The following is a 25,224-nucleotide window of genomic DNA, read 5'->3' as shown; positions in this document are numbered from 1 at the left end:
AAGAACCAGTTTACTTATCCACAGACTAGAAAGCCACAGTATTATCAGTGTATGCGTTCTAATTGACCTTTTCTCTTATACTAAGAATGTAAAGAATGGACTTGTGTCCTTGGTCATAATGTCCTTGTCAAATTCACGAGACCAGAGAATATGCATCTTTCTAGTTTGATAAGTAGCGTTTGATAGTAGTCAAAACAACTTCCACTGTTATGGTGAAGTAATTTAGAACATTCAAAACACTTACTTAATTTGTATTATTAAAATGTTTAGACTGGTTTTGTCACAAATGTGATGACTGAATAGCTATTATTTATAGGAAGTATCTATGGTACACCTATTTGCTACATCAGTGTAACGTTCTCTACTCTGCTGCTTTTTTGGGCATGTAAACAATGTTTGTAGAAAGTACTGTAGTGCCAAGGTCATGGATGTCCGGTACACGTGCCAAGTTCAGAATGGGAGCCCGTTTCCTGGCTCATGGAACGTGTGATCAGTTCGGAGCATCTGGAAGTGCTGCTTGCAATGTCGTTGATCCTCTGTATGGCTTCAGGCATTGTTCTCGAGAACTGCTCATTCGATCAACTCTCGATCAGCATTGCGCTACCTTTGGTCCTCCTCGCTCAGCAATAAACTGCCAAGTGTGAAGTCGATGGGATGAATGGTTGTCAAACGACACTCTCACAGAAGCTTAAAGATGGAATGTCGTGATTTCCCCTCCCCCCTGGCCCTATCCAAATGACATGATCATCAGGTACTATGATTATACTAGGAGAAAGATCTTTTTCCTAAAGTGTACAGAAAGTGTCGGCCACACCCACCAGTTCATTAAGTATGTCGGTTTTCGACTCATCATGCTCATCTCGACTCTTTCAATTCAATTTTAAATTTTTGTAATGGCTTGTTCAAAAATGTTAAACGTTACTGTAATATAAAAAAATATCAAATGTATTCCAAATGGTGAAGGGAACTGTACAGGTCTGTATCTTTGTGCACGGTTTTGTCGGAGTCTTATTTATAACTCTATGGTCGGCGACTCGACGTGGCATTGTAAGGATCCCACCGCAGCACAGTTCTTCTAGGAAATCCCAGCTGTGATTGGCCAGTAGTGAGCTGCTTGCGCATAGTGTGCGCAACGTTGACAGCCAAGATGATTCGAGAAATGTCATGCCTTTCCCCTCGATCATCTTGACCGTCAACTCTGCGCACACTATGCACATTGCGCATGTGCAAGCAGAAAGTAAACAACCGCTCACCATAGCAGCATAGTATAACCAAAGATTATAACTCTATGCTGCGCTCACACGACGAGACAGAGTCCTATGTGATACAACCACTCACTATTTTAAATACTCTGGGTACAAGAAGAGCCTTTTATTTGACGCTGCCATTCTCTCTGCTGCTTCCGTAAACCGTAATCACGGGCATCCAACGCAGATGTCACGTGACAACGTTTGGTCGGTTTGTCCGACGAGACAGTCAAGATTTCATGAAACTGTATTAAACCGCAAAAAAAACGTAAAACGGCACAATCAACACGTCAAACCTGGGAATTATCTTTCATTGTGGTGTATAAAATCTTGACTCCATTCTTCACCCAGCATGGCTCTCATTAGATGAGGCATCTAGCAAATGCAATGTTTTGTATCGGTGCAGAATTCCTCAGTTACAGTACTTACAATGTCTATGTTTATGTACTAACATAGTTTATGGGCAATTTTCAAAATGCCAAGAAGTCAGTATGCACTTTTAGTTTTTGAAGGAACATTCTAGAAAATAAATATTTGACTTTGCTGCTACATTGCTTGGAAGTTGTGTAATTTAAATTGTTTACATGGCTGAAGAGTCAGTCAGCATAGCACACAGTGTTGTAGTCTAATAGTGCTCTCTGCTCTTGGGAAGTCAGGATTCTCGGTTGATCCTTCCAAAATAGCTGTGGGTCTAATTTAACCGATTTAAGTTGTCCATTTGATAACCCCCCATGTCACTAATGCAATTTCCACATCACAAGGGTCTCCTTTTTGTTTTTCTAAAAGCAGACATATAATATGGACGATTGTTTCGGTCAGCTTTCTAACCAAGGTATGCTAGTGTTGTGCAGAATCGCAGGCCTAAATCTGGTTGCATGATGTGGGAGGAAATGATTTATCTATTTTTTTTAAATCCATGTTGAGCAAATTATTACCATTGGGATTCCTCCTTTCCTGAGCCTCGTACAATTCTTTTGCACAATATCCACACACATTAATTATATTAATATTTAACAGAAATATGAAGAAGGAAAAAGCAGAAAGCAATATGCTGTTGTAGCCTAATGCTGTGTATATAAAACAAACGGCAAAGAGTGAACTTGGTAACTGTGAGGCCAGCTTGGCCCTGACTTATCCCACACTGGTAAAGTAACTCAAGACACTGCACAGGTTCAGCCCACACAAGGAAGCTTTACACACACTGTAGCCTGCCAGCAGTGTAACCAGATTTTGTGAGAGAAATAAGCAACCAGGTTTAGGAAAACAAGCCCAGAAGAAGTGGACTATAGGCCACATGGGCACTTTAAACCTATATATTCTACTGTATACATCGGCTATTTGAAAATAGCCGCATTGTGAGCTTGTAAATCTTAAATAAAGTATTTTCAAAATACATATATATATATATATATATATATAAAATGTGGAAGCAATCCCAATTAAGCAACTACACTTTTGAGACGCGTACAAAAAACAGCAATCCGCAACTCCCACAAATAACTTTCCAAAAAAATAAGCCAGACGCTTATAACAAGTGGATATGCACAGATCTACGACACGTTGTGAGCTTGTAGATCGGCTATTTGAAGTATTTAAAAATGTTTTTCAAAGAAGTTTAGGGATAAGGGGTAAGGCACTGGCGAAAATAGGGCTGAATCTCTCTCTCTCTCTGTGTGTGTGTGTGTGTGATGTCTTTTTCTTTCCCTCCTGATCATCTCCCTCTCTATCCCTGTATTCCTCTCACACTTCTTTCTCTCTCTTCCTCTTGTTCGTTTGACTCTTCCTGTGTCCTCTCTCTCTCTCTCTCTCTCTCTCTCTCTCTCTCTCTCTCTCTCTCTCTCTCCATCCACTCAGTCTATTTGATCAGTTTCTCTCTCTCTGTCAGGTTAGGGTTTTTCTGTGTAAAGCCAACAACACAGAGTTTGACAGACTGCTCACTCTGTTCAACAGGAGTTAGTCTGTGTTGCTGCCCTCCCCTTTTTTGGAGGGTGTTTGTGTGTGTGTGTGTGTGTGTGTGTGGGGGGGGGGGGGGGGGGGGGTTCTATTTTAAAAACTCCTTGACCATTTTTCCCTTTTTTTTCTCTCTCACTGCCCCCCCTCCTCCACTGGTGATGGATAGGATGAATCGTGGAGCCTTGTTTAGCAGTATGTCTTCGAGACAGATTTATTTATTTTTGCGGCGGTGGCACATCAAATGTTAATGTATAAAAAAACATATACAAAACAAATATATTTATAATTTGTTTGGGGGAGGGGGGTTTGTGGGTGTGAACACTCTGTGAAGATGGAAGATCTTCAAGCTCATCACGTCGTAACCTGATCTGGAATGTGTCTTTATTTTTTTAAATGGATGAATAATGTATAGAGATTTATTTTCTCTGTTTAGAGTGTACGCATCGACTGTCTTCTCTAGGTTATCGGTAAATAAACAGCTGATTTGGCGAGCCATCAGTGCTGTGCTCAAATCCTATTAAAGGAACTGGTGTGACATTGGCAGTGATGTGTGGCCGCGATAATACATTCCATAGTTATGGGCAGTTGAATGTGGCTTGTTTTCGCCAAAAAACACCAGAAAGCAGAGAAAAGTCTATTTTTGTCTCCACCAGGCCGAAGGCATGGGGAGAGAGTATGTTTTGCACTCTGTCCGTCCGTCCGTCCGTTACCAGCTAATCTCCGGCACCGATGGGCCGATCCATGCCAAACTGTGCACACACACACCCTGGATGCCAACGACAAACCTCTGCCCCAAATATTCCACAACGGCCTGTTATAGCGCCACCAGGCCGATTTTGGCAAAACACATTTCTGTAGATTACTCGTACACATTTTATCCATACATCACACAATTCGGTATACACTCCATAGTCATGTGATCAACACGGATCTGCACCATTTCCCATCTTCCATCCTGATTGGCTAAGATTGGCTTCCAAAGCTTACATGATTGGTCAGTTTCGAACAAAATGCCACGAATCACAAACAGTGTGCAATATCCGTGAAATTATACACGCACATTTCCACTAGGCCGAGGCCACTCAATTTTTTCCAAATCAGTCTCACGGTGGCGCTGTAACAGGGCAATTCCTGTTTTGACCTATAACTGCACCGATCTGTGTACAACTTTGTATGCTCACTCCCTAGAGGCCATGGCAAAACATTTTCCCTGCATCCCTCCACATCTGCCGGTTATAGCGCCACCATGAGGTCGATTTCTGCAAAACACATCGTTTATATTAGTCGCACAGATTTCATCCAAATCTCACGCAAATTGGTACACATGATCTCTGTAGTCATGTGATCAAGACGAGTCTGTTGGATTTCTCAGATTCTACAATGATTGGCTAAGATTGCCTTCCAAAGTTGTCAGGAGTGGACCGTTCGTACAAAATGCTGCAAATGTCCTGCTCATCCAGAATTCTATCCTCAGAGATAGTGATCTGGCTCTGCATTTCTTCAACAAAATGAAGAAAATAGTTTCAAAAAAACATGTTTACCGGTACAGTATATTACTCTATACTTACTCTCTTACTCTCAGTATATTTTCTACACTTTTTCTAGTTGGCAATGTGAGCCTTTGACGAATTTGACAAGAAAGTCGCCATTGGAAAGCAAGTTGAGAGGCAATCGTGATTCGTTAATGAACCGGAATCATTTAAATCCTAAAGGATCCCAACCCTACTGCCGTTGCCCAATCATTTAAATCCTAAAGGATCCCAACCCTACTGCCCATTGACGTTGACCCATTGAAACAAGACGACAAAGCTATCTTCTTCTTGTCTTACTGTAAAGCTTACTTTCTCAACAGGGTTCATTTCAACTGTTTAGCCATTCGGAAAGTTTACTTGCACTCAAATCCATGTGACAATTAAATGCAAACACTCATAACATAATAATGACATAAACTGACATCCTATATACTCACACAGTCACAGTTGCACATAGATGCGTGGGCACACACAGAATGTCAGTGTGACTGTGTATGTTACATACAAACATTCACACACATGTGAACAGTACACAACAGGCATCTACACATAACTGTATTGACACATGCACATATTTATATACCATTGATAGTGTGTGTGTGTGTGTGTGTGTGTGTGTGTGTGTGTGTGTGTGTGTGTGTGTGTGTGTGTGTGTGTGTGTGTGTGTGTGTGTGTGTGGGGGGGGGGTTGGGAAACTTTGTCTAGTTTACTTAGCCCCCATCTCTCGGGCAGTGTTGCCTTGTATGCTTATTATAAGCCACTGTGGGCTTGTTCTTTTCTGTAAAAGCACTTGTAAATATAGTTGTGGTTTTGTGGGCTTGTTTCTAAAGTGTAGTTGTTGCTTATTTGGGCTTGCTTCCTAAATGTTGTTTAAACCAGTGGTTCTCGAACTCATTTTTTCATGTCAAGGAAACCCCACAAATTCAAAATGTTCACCCCCCAGATTTTTTTTTGAAGATGGAAGATCTGCAAGCTCACCGTGAGATTGTAGAATGTAGATCGTCTAAATATCTGATGGATACAGGTTTAAAGTGCTCATGTGACCTATTCACTTTTTTTGGGGGTGCTTGTTTTCATAAACGTGGTTGCTTATTTCTCTCGCAAGATCTGGCAACACAGCTCTTGGGTTTGAGTGACTGTAGAAGCAGTTTCCCACGAAAGAGTTGCATTCTGGGTGGAGCCGCAGTGTTTATCTTCAATTTCTTTTCTCGTTTGTTAACATCTAACCTTGAAGTTAAGAGGGGGATTTTTGCCAGTTAGCAGTAATGGCTGAGAAAATCATACGTGGGTTGGGTAAAGAAAGTGAATGAGCCAGGCACTCGCATCAGGCCACTGAGCAAGGCACTCAACCGCTCTGTTGGAGCTGCTCTGCTCAGTCAGTCACCAACTGTAGAAGAGTAGGGTGGCTTGCTCCGGGGCAGCCCCCAGTGGCCTGCAGCAGAAGGCTGTGGTCAACATTGGGCAATTTGGGCATCTCTCTCAGATGTCAATGTGTGTAAGGGCCGATTCATACTCCTATTTTACCGCTGTTTCGGCACTGTAGTGCCGAAATGATTTCGGCTCGTCAGAAATTTTCAGTAGCACCGAAGAGCCGACTTTAGGACGGTAACCCCCCCCCCGAACCTCAAATGACGTCACATTGTAGGCTCTAACCGACTTTTATTCGGCTCTAAAATATGAAGTATGAATCGCGCCTAACACAACTGTTAGAGCGTGAACTGAAGCAGGGCGTTGCTAGAAAACAGCATATCAATGCTCGGTTGACTTTCATTCTTGTATTGAGGTTGTTGAGAGAAAAAAAGAAGACATCGTGGCAACGAACTGAGAGGGAGAAGGTCCCTAAACGGCATGTCTCTCTCGCTCTGCAACAGCGGGGGCTGTGTGTTGTTGTAACGAGGTCACAGGCCATGTCTAGGGTTTCCATTTCATAGTTCCACATAAATGAATCAAAGGAATTCAATGAAAAGACCCAGTACCCAATTTCTTGACCTTCAGCGTTGTTCAGAGTTTCTTTGAATATCGTCGGGTAGAAACCTCATTATGTCCAGAACTGTTACTTTTCAGCATTCAAAATTAAGAGCATCAAAAGTAGCAGATCTACAAGCTCGAAACACGGCACTTCGCGCCACGTTTCAAGCTTGCAGATCTGCTACTTTAGATGCTTTTGTGTGATGCTGTGTAGTATGGTCAAGTAGGGCTAGTAAGTTAGAATACGGAGATAAGAGGTTTCTGCCTGACGGCAATGATATGAAATGTGTGGATTTGAGTACTAAAAGTACTAAGAGAATTATTCCATACTTGCTGGGACAAAGCCATTCTGTTACCTCCTGTTTAGTTTATCACTACACCTGTAAGAGTGTCTGGCTCAGTCAGGGTGTGTCTTCAGGCTCTGATATAACATGTTATTTCAGCTGCGGCGCTTCATGGAGTACTGAGACTATTGTCATTATGATGATGATGTCACTGTCGGGTGCTTTTGCCAGCTGCCCTACATGAACCATGAAAATACAAGACAAATATGAAGACAAAACATTGCACACTGCACCAGCTGCTTAAAATATAGCTAATAAATAACACATATTTTGTATGTAGGACTGACCACTCCTAGGAGTTAGTCGACTAATTTGTTGTTGGACTTTGGGACCATAGGTTTTTGTTAGTTGAGTATTTGTGCTTTTTTTAAGCGCTGCGCACCGCTTCAATGACTGGCCGTGTGTCTCCCTATGTCTGTCCGTTTGGGGGATGAACAGCTACAATACTGCTGGGTGACTAAAGTGGCACTGTTGAGCAGGCCAAAGGGCCACTACAACTATAACAATAAAAGTATAACTAACTATAAAACTGGACTGTAGATTACAGTACAGAGGGCAGCTGTGGCTCAGGAGGTAGAGCAGGTCATCCAATGATCCCTGGGTCGGCGGTTCGAATCCCGGCTCCTCCTGTCCACATGTCGGAAGTGTCCTTGGGCAAGACACTGAACCCTACATTGCCTCCAATGAGTCGGTCGGTGTGAGCTTGCCACCATTGGTGTGTGAATGTGGGAAGTGAGGATGCTGACATCAACTTTTCACCGCTTCACCTACCAATGTATGTACTGTATGCTTTGACCACTTGGAAAAGCGCTATAAAAATGTAATTCATTACAGAGTACAGTAACTATCACAATAAAAGTATAGTTGCACCGCTCAGTTCACACAGGTGTGATTTTTCTTTTTTTTATGTCACTAGAGGTTTGAGTTCGGTCCACCTCGCGGCTCTTACATCTATGTCGCCGTGGTCCATATATGGAGCTGTCTGATTTGTTTGTCTAACCTTCAATGTGTTGTCATGGCATCTGTCATGGCAGACTCCATATTTGGGCGTAGCTGCAATAGAGCACCGAAGTCTGATCGGTAAAGGGCGCTGGTTCCACTGGTTCATGTACTTTTTATTTGCATTATAATCCCCATATAGTCTACTTGCCAGCCCATTGTGAACCTGGACAGGTTTTATGTTAGAAATGTTGAGTATGGGTCCCCAGCATGTAGAAACTGCCGGATGCTAACTTGCATATGTTGAGCAATGTTCATAATTGGCATAATATGTGACCATACCATTAAAGGCGTAGTGAAAAGAAAAATACGTTTTTCACACTTTTAGACAATATCCGTGGTCATCATATGGGCATACCTAACAATGGTAAAAATTGGTAAATTCTAATTTTTGTGTTTTTATATCAAAAGTCCATAACAATATTTTTGTTGAGTGGTGTAAACCACTCCTACAACTGGCTTTGTTTGTGCAGAAGAAATGAGCATGGTTGCTATGTTCACCCTGTTCACCCGGGTGTGATTTCATTACGTCAGACATGATTTCATTACGTCAGACAGGCTATATAATACCTTACACCACTCAGTTCACACGGGTGTGATTTTTTGAATTACTTCCTGAAAACGAAAACGTGCGTGATGACGTGTAGAGATACACATCAATAAAAGCCAATAAAAATGAAGCTCACCAGTTTGTTTCCCATGCTTCTTGTCGTCTTGTCATCACGCTAAAATATGTATATAGGTTGTGTATAGGTTAGAAATAATCCGCTGACTTGTCCTCATGTCTCCCTGTCACTTTGTTTACAAACGAAATTCACGTGCAGGAAGTCACAGACTTTGAGACCCCATAGCCTGGAGGGATGCGACGCTTTGATTGGTTCAGAAACTTCAGAGCCAGTGTTTGAAGCTAAAACTTCAAAATAAAATGTCCACCATTTCCGTTGCCTTACACCTTTAACAACCTATAGAAGGCAAAAAAAATCAAATCATCATGCTTTATGTAGCATGTCAAACTAGGGGGTTGTCATGATGCTGAATCCATTCCAAGCATTATTTTTTTTTTGCTGACATCACATGTGTGATGACGGATATGGCTGTTTTTAGCCCAAGGAGTGTTTTTTGTGCAAAACCAATGCTTGGAATACATTCAGCATCATGAAAACCCCCATGTTGACACGTCACATGCTACTTAAAGCATGATACAATTTAGATTTATTTTTCCCCTTATAGCTTGTTAATGGTATGGTCACATATTATGCCAATCATGAACATTGCTCAACATATGCAAGTTAGCATCCGGCAGTTTCTACATGCTGGGGACCCATACTCAACATTTATAACATAAAACGTTGATGTACTCAACATGCCTGGGTTCACATTCTGGCAAGTGGACTAATAGGGGGATTTTAGATCGCCTCATATAAGAACTGTTTGAAAAATAAACAAATCATCCTGGCCGTTTCACTCATGGATATGAAGAATCAGCTGACTGAGAGAAAACGGTAATGTTACTGCTGCAGAATTAGTTACATTTTCACTAGAAACGGAGTGTATCAAATATGACTGACTGACTTTCTTAAACGATACAGAGACACCTCCCCGACAATATCGCCAAGACAGTTTATTTTTGGACCGCAATTCTTATACGAGACCCAGTGGTGTTCTCCATAAAGAAAAATGTCCGTGAACCAGGGGATGAGCAAGTGACGTCAGGACTTCTGCGCTCTATTGGAACTCCTTTATATGGCCAAGTCATAGTGACATGAGCGAGATGATGATGTGGTCTGTCCGCTGCCAGTCCTCCCAGACAAATTTAATATAGGAATGTAAGATTATTCACGTTGCCATTTGCCGTAATTTAAAAAAGTACCATAAGTTCCTATCACAAAACTATTTGCGGTGCACCTGCAGGTAGTAACTCTGAAGATCTCCTAGGGCAGGGGTTCTCAACCCGTGGGTCGCGACCCCTCGGGGGGTCGCCAAATTATTTTAGGGGGTCCCCAAATTATTTTCAAAAAAAAAAAAAAAAAAAAAACATAAAAAAAAAAGACACGATTTTTCAAAAATAGCAGACCTACAAGCTCGTAGCGCGCCACTCGGTGGCGCGCTATGAGCTTGTAGATCTGCTATTTTTCAATAGCTAAATTATAACAATGCTTAAAACACCAAAAGAGGTTCCCGCCCAAAATGGTTTAAGGTTATTGTAGCAGTCAATTTATATTGGGGGTCGGGAGGGGGCGGGGCTGGGGTCCCGAGACATTGCCAAAGCATTTCCCGGGGTCCCCGGCCAAAAAGGTTGAGAACCCCTGTCCTAGGGGTCCCGGAACTGCTGTTGAAGACTTGTAGTCTATACTATACTTAACGAGAGCATTTGTTTCATAGTTCTACAGTCAGTCAGTGCTGCTGACAGCAGGCAATGAGAAGTATGTGTTACTTAGCGTGTCTGCCACTAACACACAATTATCACCTGTTTGTCTGGTATGACACACACACACACACCCCTAAGCATGTGTATGACGACCACGCACGCACGCAACATTTACTTTCTCACACACAATGATTATTTTTACACAAATGATTGAATTGCTATTAGGACAACTTGTTTACACCCCTGGGTTTTTCCATCGAGTACATTGGATGGTATTTATGCCTTGCATATCGTTGCTGTCGGCCAGAAACATCTTAACTCCATGTTCTTGTTTGTTTTCGTAAATTAATACCCTACTTCAGTGTGGGCAACTTTGATATACAGGTATTTCCACACTCACTCCAGACAGAGGGCCTATATTTGCTACATTTGAATTGGAATCCGGAATTCTTTTTTGCTATTTTCTAATTGGAATCCAATTAACATTTTTATTTAATTTCAAATTCATTTAATTAGACTTATGTTAACTTTATGAACATAAAATACATTAATACAAAATACAAATGCATTGGACATAAAAAAAGACTAACATTTTATCATTATTAATCTACTAATACAGGGGTTCTCAACCCGTGGGTCGCGACCCCTCGAGCGTCACCAAATTATTTTTGGGGGGGTCCCCAAATTATAATTTAAAAAAAAAACATTTTTTCTTTTCTTTTTTGCAACTGAATGGCTGGAAATGGAAATTAAGAGTTTACAAGTATGTGGTCCATACACAAACTTTCCTTAAAGGGGCATTCCACTCATTTTCAACATTTTACTATGTCATTAATGTACCTTAGAGCTGTTGTGTGGAAATAATACAAAACGTTCCCCTATTCTGTGTTTCCTAGAACTAGAGGTCTGAAAAAAAATCATTAACATGGTGAAACACATCTTGATGACATCATCAAGATGTGTTTCACCATGTTAATGATTTTTTTCATGATTACAGTTCTAGGAAACACAAAATGGGGGGACTTTTTTTTATTATTTCCACACAACAGCTCTAAGGTATATTAATGACATAATAAAATGTTGAAAATGCGTGGTTTTCCCCTTTAATGATTATATCTGGTTTCAGTATTCATTTATGATGTATCTTCTCTATTATTAAGGTTATTTTTGCAGTCAGTTTGTATTGGTGGTGGGGAGAGGGGCGAAGCGGGGGTCACGAGACATGGCCAAAGCACTTCCGGAGGTCCCCAGCCAAAAACGTTGAGAACCCCTGTACTAATAGACAATTGAACACAATAATATATCATTATTCCGCATTAGGTGAAGGTGGGGGCCGCATGTGGCCACCAGTTGCCCATGTATGCCCTACTTGATCATACTACAGCGTCACAAAAAAGTACCAGATTCACAAGCTCGAAACACGGCACAAAGCATTGTGTTTTGAGCTTGTAGATCTGCTACCTTTTCTATTTTTGAATTTGAATCCTTAAAAGTACTAGTTTTGGACATGACGTTTCCAGTTCCACCCAACAGAGACTATACAATAGTCCTTTTTCACTTTGTTGTATACAGAGGTGCTGGAAAAACACTGGATTTTACCATGAAACAAGCTTGAACTTGCACCTTTTATTGTACAAACATTGAATGGTGAATTTGTAATCCTTCATCATGACATGTCATAGGTGTCTTTGTGTTTACATACAAAAGGTGTTTTCAGCAACCTACAGAATCTCCAACCTCGCACTGATCCAGGGCATGGTGTTTGCCAAGCACACATTCATGTACCATTCTTCACTTGGCTTATATTCTGACAGTTTTCATCCCCGTCATTTTATCAAATCCCGTCCCCATGGCCTTTCCTCTGGCAGCCACCCTTGGGCAGAATCTTTCCAAATTCGCAAAAGATCACCGTCCAAATATAAAGAACAGATTGGCATGCAACCTGCTGAGCACCAATGGGCGAGTTCCGTAGGCAGCACAGAAGTGCCATTAATGACAGTAACGCACATCCTTGAGTGTAATATTGAGATTATACAACAGTTACATAAAATTAATAAAAAAAAACTCAATTTCATTACAACTCGATAAATCACAATTTTTGAGTGGTGCAACCACTCCAAGGAACAGCAATGTCCCTATGTCCGTCCATCCCTATGTGGTACCAGTAGGAGCAAAAGTGGCGCTGTTGTGCTAGAAACAGAGGGACATTGTGTTGCACTGTTGCCTGCTAATTACAATGTGGAGCGTGCATGAGAGAGAGAGAGAGAGTGTGTGGTGTCTGCTAATTCCCCCACACAGTAACTGTCATTTCTCGACCGTTTCGGACGCGGCTCGCCGGAACCGGGCCGGCACCCTGGGCGCGGGGACCCCCACACAGAGTTGCACCACTCGGGATTTTAAAGACATGTAGCCACTACGACCAAAAATATACAAAGAAGATCGCTAGCCTAGCCACCCCTCTGGGAGAGCAGCGTGACTCGGTGTACCGAGTCACGCTGCTCTCCCAGCTGATTTTTATGTTTTGATTAGGTGTTCCATCATGCTTGTTTAAGCACAGCTAGATGGCTGTTTCAACCAATCTGATTGCTTCCTCAAAAGGACCTGTTGTATAATTGCACTTTGAACTGGTCACGTTATTATATTATGAAAGGCACGATGGAACCAGGCTAATGGGTGACAAATGCAAAAGAGCAACAAATACAAGGGCAACAATAACTCGGAGACCAAGAGCAATCTGTGACTGTACTCCAGTGTTTACCTACCTACTCCAGTCCACTATTTACCCTGTCACACCTTGTCTAGCTTGTCAATCGGTGGACTAGTTGACAATTGCAGTGTAAACAGCTTGCGTCAACATTGTCAGATAACCTCGGGTCAAATGTATAATCAATATGGACCAATATGGACATCCAGAGTAAACACGGCGTCCCAAAATAGCTGTAACATTGGTATTTGTATTAGTGGGTTTTTTGTGGCATTGAGTGCCTTGTTGTTTTGGGGTTAATGAGAAATGATGTGGGAGTGCAAACAGACTTGTCGGTAGTGTCAAAGTATCACAAGTCAAGTGTTTAAATATTTTCATAATGGATCATTTAATAGCATGGTTTTTGATATTTAGGAGGAGCGACAGCCCATCTTGGGAGATTTTCAGTTATTGTTGATGTTACCATTCGTTGTTACCATTGTGTACCATCTCTTTCTATATTGTTTTATTTAACTAGTATCACTAGCCGGGCAAGTTTGTACAGTGTGAAAGAATGCACAATTTCACATTGATGTGAGACAAAATCTCAATATTGGTCATATCAGCATAATTTCATGTTTCTTGTAGACATTTCAGTTCACTGTTTGACACATGAGTAGGACTTGGTGAGACTGCTGGTAACTGGTGGATAAAAAGGAAAGTAAAGACATATTAGCATTTTCAGACAGTTAACCACTTAAACCCTCAATACTTGGAAAACTAATCAAACCGAACCTCTTTGCCGAATCTACAAGCTCACAACGCCTCGCAGAGTCACAGCGCAAGCTTGTAGATCGGCTATTGTCCCCCTCGGCATAGGGAAGCTAGGGTTTAAAGGTTCCTATCACACAACGATTTGGTGGCTCCCCTGTAGTAACTGAGGACCCTGTAGGGGTACCTGACCCTCTGTTGAAGACCCCTGCTCTAACCTCTAACCTCTCCCTCCCCAGTCTGCGGGCCGAGCATCGACATCGGCAACGACCTGAGCGAGTTCCGGCGGCTGGAGAACTGCACGGTGGTGGAGGGCTACCTGCAGATCCTGCTGATCGGCGACCGCAACGCCAACGCCAACCACGACGCCTTCCGCTCCCTCAGCTTCCCCAAGCTCACCGTCATCACCGACTACCTGCTGCTGTTCCGCGTGTCAGGCCTCGACAGCCTGAGCACGCTGTTCCCCAACCTGACGGTGATCCGCGGGCGCAACCTCTTCTACAACTACGCCCTGGTGATCTTCGAGATGACCAGCCTCAAGGACATCGGCCTGTACAGCCTGAGGAATGTGACGCGCGGGGCCATCCGCATCGAGAAGAACCCCGAGCTGTGCTACTTGGACTCAGTGGACTGGTCACTGATCGCCGACGCCGAGTTCAACAACTTCATCGCGGGGAACAAGCAGTCGAAGGAGTGCGGCGACGTGTGCCCTGGCATCATGGAGAACAATCCCCAATGCAAACGGACCGTGTTCAACGACAACTACAGCTACCGCTGCTGGTCCTCCAGCCACTGTCAGAAAGGTAAGAACACAGAAAGGTTCTTAACACATTAAGACCAGGAAAGTTGTCAAGCATCTGTGTCATTTTATATGTTGCTACAGTATGTATATAGTGACATGGAATTATTATTATTGTTTATTGTTTTTTTCATAAAACTTAAAGGTTATGATTTAGAAGGTGTTTATGTAGTCGGCGTTAATGTAGTTTTGTGTATCAGCGGGCGCTTTGGACACAACATGGCAGCCAATGTCTTGGACTTCATTACCCAAGATTCTCTGCGTCAGTGCTCAGTTGCGCTAATGGTCTTTTGTCTGAATGAACCGACAATGGCCATGGCTTTGCAGGAACTTGCCCGGCATGCCTGTCTGCCTGTGTGCTGGACATTCATGAGTTTTATACATGTGGGTCATGTTTATACATGGAAGGTGAGTTACATGTGTTTGTTTCAAGGGAAATGGATTTTTAAGTGGTGCAAACCACTTCCTTAAGTGAGTATGTGTGTGTGTGTGGGTAGCTGGCTGGCTGGGTATGAGCATGAAAACAGCATGGTTGTTTTTCACCACCTGTGCGCAACCTAACACACACACACACACACACACACACACACGCACATATTAACTGTATATATGGTGATTTCAGGTGTGCCAGTACAGTACAGTACAGTACAGTACAGTACAGTAGAGGGACCCCCAAAAGGTAACTGTCATTTCTCAACCGTTTCGGACGGGGGGCGGCTCGCCGGAATCGGGCCGGCACCCTGGGTGACTCCACAGTCCACACAGCGTTTGTTTACATCTGGTTCTGTTTCTCGGGTCCCGTGGGTCTTGAAAATAAGGGTCTTCAACTGAAAAACACTTGCAGTGGTGGAAGAATTAATTAATGCCTGGCAGTTAATGTGTTGAGGGAGAAAGATGGCTTTGTGTTGTGTGTATATATAAATTGCAGTTTCTGTGCTTTTGCTTTTAAAATAAATAATAGGCTTCGCTTTTGATCTGAAACCATCGCTGATAAAGAGACAACTAGGAAACCACAAGGCAGTGGAAAATATGTCCAAAAGGACAGATTTATTTAATTTTATATGAAGTGATTAAGTGAAGCATGTCAGACTGGCAGAACCATCCACCCCGCCTGCACATGATCATTTCATTGACTCAAACCTCATTGGTTACAAGTCAACTCCTCCGTACGTACGCTGAGCCGTCACTATACTGTAAATGACCTTGGGTGCTGCAGACAGACGGTAACGATAAAAAATCACTTCTGAAGGAGAAACTGGAGCTTATCTGTCTGCAAAGGAACCAAAACGCTGTAATGGTGACCTTCTACGGTTCACAGAGTGGCTACCAACCAGGGCAGCAGCAGCTGCCTCCTCACACTGTTGGAAAATCTAATTTCATTTTCTCAGTTCCTCGTTAACAGTAATGTTAAACTATTTATGATATGTGTTGGTCACATTCATACAAATTTATTTTTGTCTTCATGAATAAATAAGGCTATGAGATGAACAAATTATCGCCCAGCATTCATGGTTGTTAGACATGTGGGCACTGGCTAAAATTAACCCTTTGGTTTGGATGATCTCATGCAAAAAACAAACGGATGCCCAGGTGATACTCTTAATGTTCCGGGGATGATCACATACACAATTAGCGTGAGAACATCATACTGTTAACAGAGGAAAAAGAAACGGATGTGAACAATTTCCCAAGGCCTCCAGACTGTGTGTGTGTGTGTGTGTGTGTGTGTGTGTGTGTGTGTGTGTGTGTGTGTGTGTGTGTGTGTGTGTGTGTGTGTGTGTGTGTGTGTGTGTGTGTGTGTGTGTGTGTGTGTGTGTGTGTGTGTGTGTGTGTGTGTGTGTGTGTGTGTGTGTGTGTGTGTGTGTGTGTGTGTGTGTGTGTGTGTGTGTGTGTGTGTGTGTGTCACCTACATCTCTGCCTGGCCTCGTTCTCGCCTTCACTACTTTAACCCATTAAGAGTAAGACCTGAGGCCGATTCCAGAAATGCCTTCTAAATCAGTAGTTCTCAAATCTTTTCGTGCCCAGGACCCCCAATCGGACCACATCTGAACATGTTCTTTGCCAGAGACCCCCAGAAGAGAAGAATTGTGTTGAAAGTATTTGGGTTTTCTAAAATGCTCAAAAATAGCAGATGTACAAGCTTGCAGCATGGCACAAAGAGCTGCTATTTTTGAATAGCCATTACTAAAATCTAAAATGACATGGTTTTAATGGGTTAACAATAGATTATTTCTCATGCTTCTTTCTTTCGTTCATGCCTTTGTAGCTGTGAAAATATACAGATATTATTTATATATATATATATATATATATATCATAAAATAGTGTTCTACATGTGTGTGTGTGTGTGTGTGTGTGTGTGTGTGTGTGTGTGTGTGTGTTAGTAACACTAATGTAGAAGATCATCCGTTTTTTTTCTTGTCTTTCCAGATTGGTAATCACCATAATTTATATCTGTTCTCCAAAAATAGCTCCTCTACAAGTTCATGCATGCGGGCTGCAGATCGGCTATTTTTGGAAAAGAGATTTATAGACATTATGTGCAAATATAAAATAGCTGAAGTGGTTATGGTGAAATAAACCATTAACACTAGTTAGTTTGGAGGGGTCGAGGGGACTATGACATCACCGTTTCAGCAAATTAGGCGGCATTTGCTATACACACGGAGATGAGAAAGTCGCGTCTCCAAACTTTCCCACTCTGGAAGGTGGTTTCAAAATTAGCCGTTTAAGTCCCCCAAAACGCTGTCTCCGTGTGGCAAAAATGGCAGATCGGCTAATTACTTGCCCAGGTAACTCAAAATACGTCCTCGTCTGGATGGCCCCTGAGTGTGTGTGTGTGTGTTGGGGGTTGGTGTGGGGTTGTTATGTGTATGTTTACATAGAGACAGACGTACATAGTGAGACTGGAGATGGAGAGAGAAGACACAACAGGAAAGAAGGATAGGGGGGGGGGTGGTGTGTGTGTGTGTGTGTGTGTGTGTGTGTGTGTGTGTGTGTGTGTGTGTGTGTGTGTGTGTGTGTGTGTGTGTGTGTGTGTGTGTGTGTGTGTGTGTGTGTGTGTGTGTGTGTGTGTGTGTGTGTGTGTGTGTGTGTGTGTGTGTGTGTGTGTGTGTGTGTGTGTGTGTCAGGGGACCTGTGTTGTTACGGTAACAGAGTTTCAGGTATGTGTCTGAACTGGTAGAGGAGTCATCATAGCCCTGAGGACAGGATGTAGATGAAGTTTGTGTTTTACATTGCAACTTATCTATCTTACGAAACTATAAAGATTGTTCATTTTCTGTCAAACAGTTGTACATCCATGTAGGAAAGGTTAGCTTTCAATGTTTTGCATTCACTTGGTATACATCTATTCAATTTAATTATTGAATATTTAATTATATATTATATAATAAAGAATATTACTTAAGTAAAGATAGTCACTCTGTTCGTGTGTACACTATTTCTATGTACCGTCATTTGCTGTAAACAGTGAAGGTATACACACAATCTTTGTCCAGAGTTACTCCACCTGCCTGTCCATTTGTCTCTCTGTCTTGTCATGTCTGTTTATTGAAAAAGACAAAGGAAAAATGTAGTTGACATCTGGAGTCATGAAGAGAGGTAGAGAGAGCATTACGAGAAATGAGAAAAAGAAGGTGAGAGAGAGCGATGTGTTGTGACACCTAACGGGCATGAAGCATAGCTAACATACCAAGTCAGACATAGTTTTCAATTAGTCAGATAGACACACATTCAGCTTCGGGCCATAACAAGATGGACAGGAAAACAAAGGAGACGGAGACTGATGAGAGAGAGGAGGAAAATGTGTGTAAATCATAGACTGTAAAAAAAAATATACGGAACAGTGACGTCACCCGTTTGTTTCTAGACTTTCTACAGCCACTTTTTTGCCATCTTTGAACTTCTGGACCCGAAAAACTAAGTAGAAGCCAGAAAAGCATTGCCATACTTTATTTTAAACTAGTGATTGAAAACAAAGTATATTGATTAAAATGTTTATTTACTAAGGTAATACAATGAAGTATAAAGTCCGTCCAAAACATCTTGAATGGAGTGTAAATGCTTCTTCAGTCAGCAGGAGGGGGAACGAATAGCGACATCTGCTGGGCCATTAATGGGAACTGCACTCTTTAGGGAATGAGAATCACTTACTGGGCAAATCCAACAGAGCTTTCTTGACACCTGGTATGAGGTGACCTGGTATGAGGTGAGAGAGATGTGTGTTGTGACCTAACAGAACCGAAGCATAGCTAACATACCAAGTCAGACGGAGAGTTTCTCAATTTGTTTCTTATCTTGTTATCCTCCTCGGGCTATAACAAGATGGACAGGAAAACAGAAAGGAGATGGAGACTGACGAGCGAGAGAGAGGAAAATGTGTGTAATGTGTCTAAATTGCAGTATTGGTACTTTTACTTAAGTAAAACAATTGAGTACTTTTTCCACCACTGTATGCCTATCCGTTGGCCAGGTTAAGGTATAGTAGTGACTCATCACAACCAAAATGGCGCACCCCCCGAATTTGCATACCAAAGGTGCGAGGTTTGCAAGCCATATTCACCTCATTGTGCTAGGGTAGGAACATTCGCCGAAAATAGCCAATCTACAAGCTCACAGAGAGACACATTGTTGGCGTGTAGCTGAGAGGGAAAAAAGATCAGACCAAGTATAGGGCCGGTCAGTTTGACTAAGTATTGAGGGTTACAAGGAGTAGTTCACCACTAAAATGGGGTATTTTCTAATATCAATTACACACACCATAAAGCTTTGAATTTATGGAGATTTCTTAGTTTTTGTCGCATTCCTGAGTGAAAACAATTGATGACCAGGTCATACGTAGGTCAGTAGGAGACTCTGCCGGTCATCAAATGAATGGATTAGGAATGTGACATCACAAAAACAAATCGATTGATTGAAAATTGAAATTGAAAAATCTTTTTGTTGGGTGAACTATTCAAGTGGCTAAATATCTGACGATACACATTAACATGAATCCAACATATTACTATGAATTACTACTTAATAAAACACTGATAGTGCTGCCAAACAAGTGTGTGAAGCTATCTATGAAATATATGAAAAAGTTTACTGCTCTCATACTGCTCTCTGCCGTTTGTGTAATACCGCTACGCGTCGTTATGCAACCACTAAGAGCCTTAACGAGAAGGCCACACCTCCTCTGACACAAGGAGGTGAACGTGTGGCCGTACAGCGATGGAGGGATAATGGGATGAGAGAGAGAGGGGGGAGAGGTCAGCTTGGGTGAGAGGAAAACAACAAGGCCAGAGGGGGATGGAGAGGGCAGTGAAGGGGAGCGAGGCGGGTTGTCTGAGGTCGTGGTTAAGGTGCTAAGTAGGTGAATGCAGCTTGAGGCGTCAGCGGTGAAGGAGAAAATAAAGTAGGCTAATGGAGGTATTAGAGTGAAGGTGATTTGGACATGTTTGTTTGTCTGTCTGTCCGATGATGGGGTGGGGGGGGGGGGGGGGGGGGCGGTGTTGATGATGATGCTGGTAGAATCATCCAACAGTCTACCACACCTTTTTTGCCCAGGACGGAGATTGGCCAGAGGGGGAGATTGGCCAAAGACGGAGAATTAATTGTTTGATATCAACGAGCAATACACTACAGTCTAGGAGCGTCTATTGGGCAACTTTCAACGTAATTTCCGGTTTGTGCGTCATCAAAAGGGTTCTGACGCTAATAACTCTGAATCTAAATCAATGATTCCAAATTAATTCTAATCAAAGATTAGATAAAAATGGGGCAGAGATTCGTCGTTGGCAACCAGGGAGTGTGTGTGCAGTTTGGCATCGGCCGGGCCAATAGTGCTGGAGATTAGCTGTACACAGACAGACGGATGGACACACACAAGCACACACGAATGGAGTGTAAAACATACTCTCTCCCCATGCCTTTTATTTGGCCTGGTGGAGACAATGAGAGAGGGACTAGGGGAGTTGCCAATGAGGATACCAGGCGAGTAACCGTTGAGATGGAGTATTTGGCCTGGTGGAGACAATGAGAGAGGGACTAGGGGAGTTGCCAATGAGGATACCAGGCGAGTAACCGTTGAGATGGAGTATTTGGCCTGGTGGAGACAATGAGAGAGGACTAGGGGAGTTGCCAATGAGGATACCAGGCGAGTAACCGTTGAGATGGAGTATTTGGCCTGGTGGAGACAATGAGAGAGGGACTAGGGGAGTTGCCAATGAGGATACCAGGCGAGTAGCCGTTGAGATGGAGTATTTGGCCTGGTGGAGACAATGAGAGAGGGACTAGGGGAGTTGCCAATGAGGATACCAGGCGAGTAACCGTTGAGATGGAGTATTTGGCCTGGTGGAGACAATGAGAGAGGGACTAGGGGAGTTGCCAATGAGGATACCAGGCGAGTAGCCGTTGAGATGGAGTGTAACCAGACAGTCGTGTCAAGCAGCTTATCCCCCCCCATTATAAGGGGACAACCGGACACGCTTTGCCCACGCTCCAAGTTGAAGCCGCGCAGCTGTTTAATATCGCTGCTTAAAATCCCGGCAGCTGTTTAAAATCCCAGAAGAGACGCCCGCCACCCGGGCTAGGTGTTTTCTTCACCCCTCTTGATGTGACTCTCTAGTTATACCCATTGAGGGAGACCAGGAGAGTAGCCAATGAGATAGAGAGGGAGACCAGGAGAGTAGCCAATGAGATAGAGAGGGAGAGTAGCCAATGAGATAGAGAGGGAGACCAGGGAACTATGGTCAGACGACGATGAGTGCATTGGTCTCTCTGACCTTGGGGGGGGGGGGGGAAGAGGTTGAGGGGGGGGGGGGGAAGAGGTTGAGTGGAACAGACACCTTAATGACACTGGCCCTTTTTGAAACTAGCGCCTCACTTTTCGGCACTCGCCCTACACTCGTTTGAGCATACTATATGCAAGTGCAATGCAAGGGGATGGGAGGGGAGGGGAATTCCGGTGCAGTCTCGCGTGTGTGTGTGTGTGTGTGTGTGTGTGTGTGTGTGTGTGTGTGTGTGTGTGTGTGTGTGTGTGTGTGTGTGTGTGTGTGTGTGTGTGTGTGTGTGTGTGTGTGTGTGTGTGTGTGTGTGTGTGTGTGTGTGTGTGTGTGTGTGTGTGTGTGTGTGTGTGTGTGTGTGTGTGTGTGTGTGTGTGTGTGTGTGTGTGTGTGTGTGTGTGTGTGTGTGTGGCCAGTTTTATAGGCCATGTGCTGCACCTCTAGTTTAAAACCTCTCTGTCTTACTTCCTCTCCCACATATCCCAGAACACTGTGTGCTCTCTGACTTAATTGATCTGTTTAAAAGGAATTCAGCAACTTAGTCAGGTTGTCACACACGCACGCACATAAATGCTTACACAGACTACGCATACAAAGGGGACAGACATGTGCATACATGTACGGACACATAAACCCATAGACATGTGCATGTACGCACACACGCACACAAGCTCTGAGCTTACAATACAGTGTTTTCAGATTCTTCAGACTGGAACCAGTACAACCATTTCATAGGATTCTTCCTCTGACTCTGCTGTCTTTGTTTAGGCCCGGGGGGGTGTGTGTGTTTGTGTGTGTGCTGAGAAATTTGAATCTTCTTTTTGTATGCAAGACAGGTGACCTGAAAGATTAGGTTTCTGGAGGGTGGGGCATGGTTTAGCGATGGCATAGCTGATAGTGTTTTCCCATGGAGAAGTCCATATACGCAGTGCTGTGCTGCTCTGGTATTTTTGTGCTCTGTTTTGGAATAGTGTACATTACATAAATAAAGTATACGGATACTTTATATATATGGACTGCAAAGGTGCGAAAATGCACATACACACACACACACACACCTCAATACATTAAATTGGAGCAGAGTGACAAAATGCAATCTGAAACAGACAATATCCCCTTACCAACCCAAAGTGTATAAATCTGTGTTCCCGAGTGTTCTGGGTGCTTCATGCGTTTGTGAGCACCTTTCATTGAAATGTATAGGAGGTGGCGAGGCCATCCTTTCTCTAGATGTATTATAACTGTGTGAAGCTGAAGCATATAAGGACGGAATTCCCCTCCAATTTGAAAAATTAATTTCGGGCCCTCCAGGCTTTATTGTACATGGTTTGGCCCATAAAATGTCAAGTGTTGATTTATCCAGTTGTAACTCTGAGACTGTACAAATGGTAATGTTGAGTTAAATAAATCACTCAGGACTGTTACAGTCCCGATGGCTGCTTACCGCCTGATCGCTGCTTGTCAAGATGGCAGTGTGTGGGAGGCAGGTTCAGTCTGTCCTCACTGCTTTGAGCTGAAAGCCATGTTTGAAAAGTGCACTGTGCCTGTCCAAATATATATGGCAACAGAACGGTCCTACAGATGATAGTGTAGGCCATCATGACATGGCACCACTCTGTGTCATGTCATGAGGGGAGATAATTTGACTAGCGCCAAGCAACATGGGTGGTTTTGCTGGTAATAAGCCTTTCCTTTATCAGATAGACTGTCTTATCTGCTAAAGTAGGTGATGGCCGTGGCATTAAGTGTATCAGTATGTGCTTACCCAGATGAGGGTGATTCAACATCACTTGTATGTACTGGGTCAAGCAGATGAATGTCAAGCTGTACGAGTGTGCGTCAGCTCAGTACAGTACTGTACTGTACTGGCCACTTCCATACTCCAGTCCAGAGCCAGAATCGGACTCATTAAACAAGGACTTCCGCACACTATCTTCTTCACTTGGGGCCTCCCGTCTCTCCAGCTATTTTATATACCAGAAAATGCATTTCCATGTGCGGGATAACATTGTACCCCACCCCACCCCAAGGACCCCTGGGGGGGGGTCCCACTTAAAAAAAACAAAGATGTAAGGTCCCATGCAGGACTCCACATGGACTCCATTTGAAACGCGAAAATATTCACATCTGCAGACGAGGTGTGACATCTGCAGACGAGGTGTGACACATCTGCAGACGAGGTGTGACAGCTGTGTAACGTGTCACAAGTCTTGAAGTCCCCATTCATTAGCAGTGTTCTGTACTGAATCTACTGATGCATCCTGTTTTTAAAACGTTTGCGCCGTGTCCCAACTTGTCCAGCTGTAGACCCTGTCCTTACAGGCATTAATACTGTATGTGTGTTCTACTAAGTACTAACCCAAACCATCTGATGATGATGTTGATTCAGATCATTACCAAAGAATGGACAACAATTTGACTACAGTTCTCCCAGTGTACTGTAGCTCTCTTCATAATCAGTCCACATACGTTCTTCTCTACTCCAAGGGTTCCATCAGGCCGCGACCCCCCCTCCCCCCAAAAAAAGAATCCTATTTGAACTGGAACCCCCGACAACAAGCACTTTGCATTTCATTTAGTTTGACTCGGTCTCACAGAGACCCGGAAAATAAATCCCTGTTAATTTTAGACTTTTCAGAAAGTATTTATTTAAAGACGTTTACGCCGCGGACAAAGCCAACTCTTGTCGTGACAAATCATGACAACAAACAACATTTTTCGGGCTGAACAAATAATTAGAAAGAAGAAGAAAACGGCAGGTTACAACACTTTTTTTTTGTTGTTTTTCTTCTTTGTAATTATTTGTTTGGTCCAAAATATTGTGTTTGTTGTCATGATTTGTCACGACAAGAGTTGGCTTTGTATGACGCTTATAAGGTCTTTAAATAAATACGTTTTGAAATGTCTTTGGGAAAAATGCATTGGAAACTATTTCCTGGGCCTGGCGTCGTCATGAAAGGGGGCGGGACTGCGACGCTCTATTGTGAAGATACACATTGCATTGCGAGGTGTATTTTCTTTGGGCAAAAAAAACACGACTCAAACGGCTGTGCCAATCCTTCTAATTAATTCTTCATTTAAAATCCCATAATGGGAGCGGATTTTTAGCGATCATGTGATTTCCTGGTTCCATACAAGGAAGCTTCCTTGGTTCCATATATGGCTGAGGGTTAAACAGTGACTCACAGGCCCTTTTTGAAACTAGCTCCTCGCCCTACACACTTCCACTTGGTTTGAGCATAGATATATAAATATTAGAGACTGCACCGGGATTCCCCTCCCATCCAGTGCAGTTTCTAATATTTATATATATCTATGCTCAAACCAAGTGGAAGTGTGCAGGGCGAGTGGCGAGGAGCTAGTTTCAAAAAGGGGGATAGGTTAGTGAAGAGTGCCATCTAGCGTAAAACAAAACAAAATTGTGTATTTTTCGTCATTGGCACTGGTGACGTCAGAGCTTTATGACATCATTTTACGTCAGTGCAGTTCAGATCGCTAATTTCACCACCGTCTGGATAGCCTGCCCCAGCCTGTGTCATTTCTGGTATAGAGTTGTTAGACAGAGTGACTAGAATGCATTGTTATTCAACGAAGGACAGATTATTCAAACAGGCTGGACACACAACACAATGCTGGTCTGGACTCACACACTGACACTATGCTGCCCCCACACTGGCTATACTGGTTCATTCGTTGATTCACTGATTCACTGACTGACTGTTGTGTTTGTGTGTGTGGAATGGAATCATTGTTCTCTCCATTCATGAAGTAGTCTAGTAGACATGTCTCG

At 43.0% G+C, this 25,224-nt stretch overlaps 1 protein-coding gene across 2 annotated transcripts in view; it reads left to right on the top strand.

Moving 5' to 3' along the window:
• Window positions 1-25,224, top strand: part of LOC306920897 (insulin-like growth factor 1 receptor) — a 91,194-nt gene that overhangs the window by 7,623 nt on the left and 58,347 nt on the right. For both annotated transcript variants that reach the window (XM_079497875.1, XM_079497874.1), the window contains exon 2: window positions 14,105-14,668. In XM_079497875.1, the coding sequence (XP_079354001.1) occupies window positions 14,105-14,668 (564 nt within the window). The remainder of the gene's footprint in view (window positions 1-14,104; window positions 14,669-25,224) is intronic.

This window comes from Electrona antarctica (genome assembly GCF_951216825.1).
Source record: "Electrona antarctica genome assembly, chromosome: 3".
In the NCBI taxonomy this organism is placed as follows: domain Eukaryota; kingdom Metazoa; phylum Chordata; class Actinopteri; order Myctophiformes; family Myctophidae; genus Electrona; species Electrona antarctica.
The sequence above is the reverse complement of the archived record's forward strand: the minus strand, read 5'-3'. Positions and strand labels throughout refer to the sequence as shown.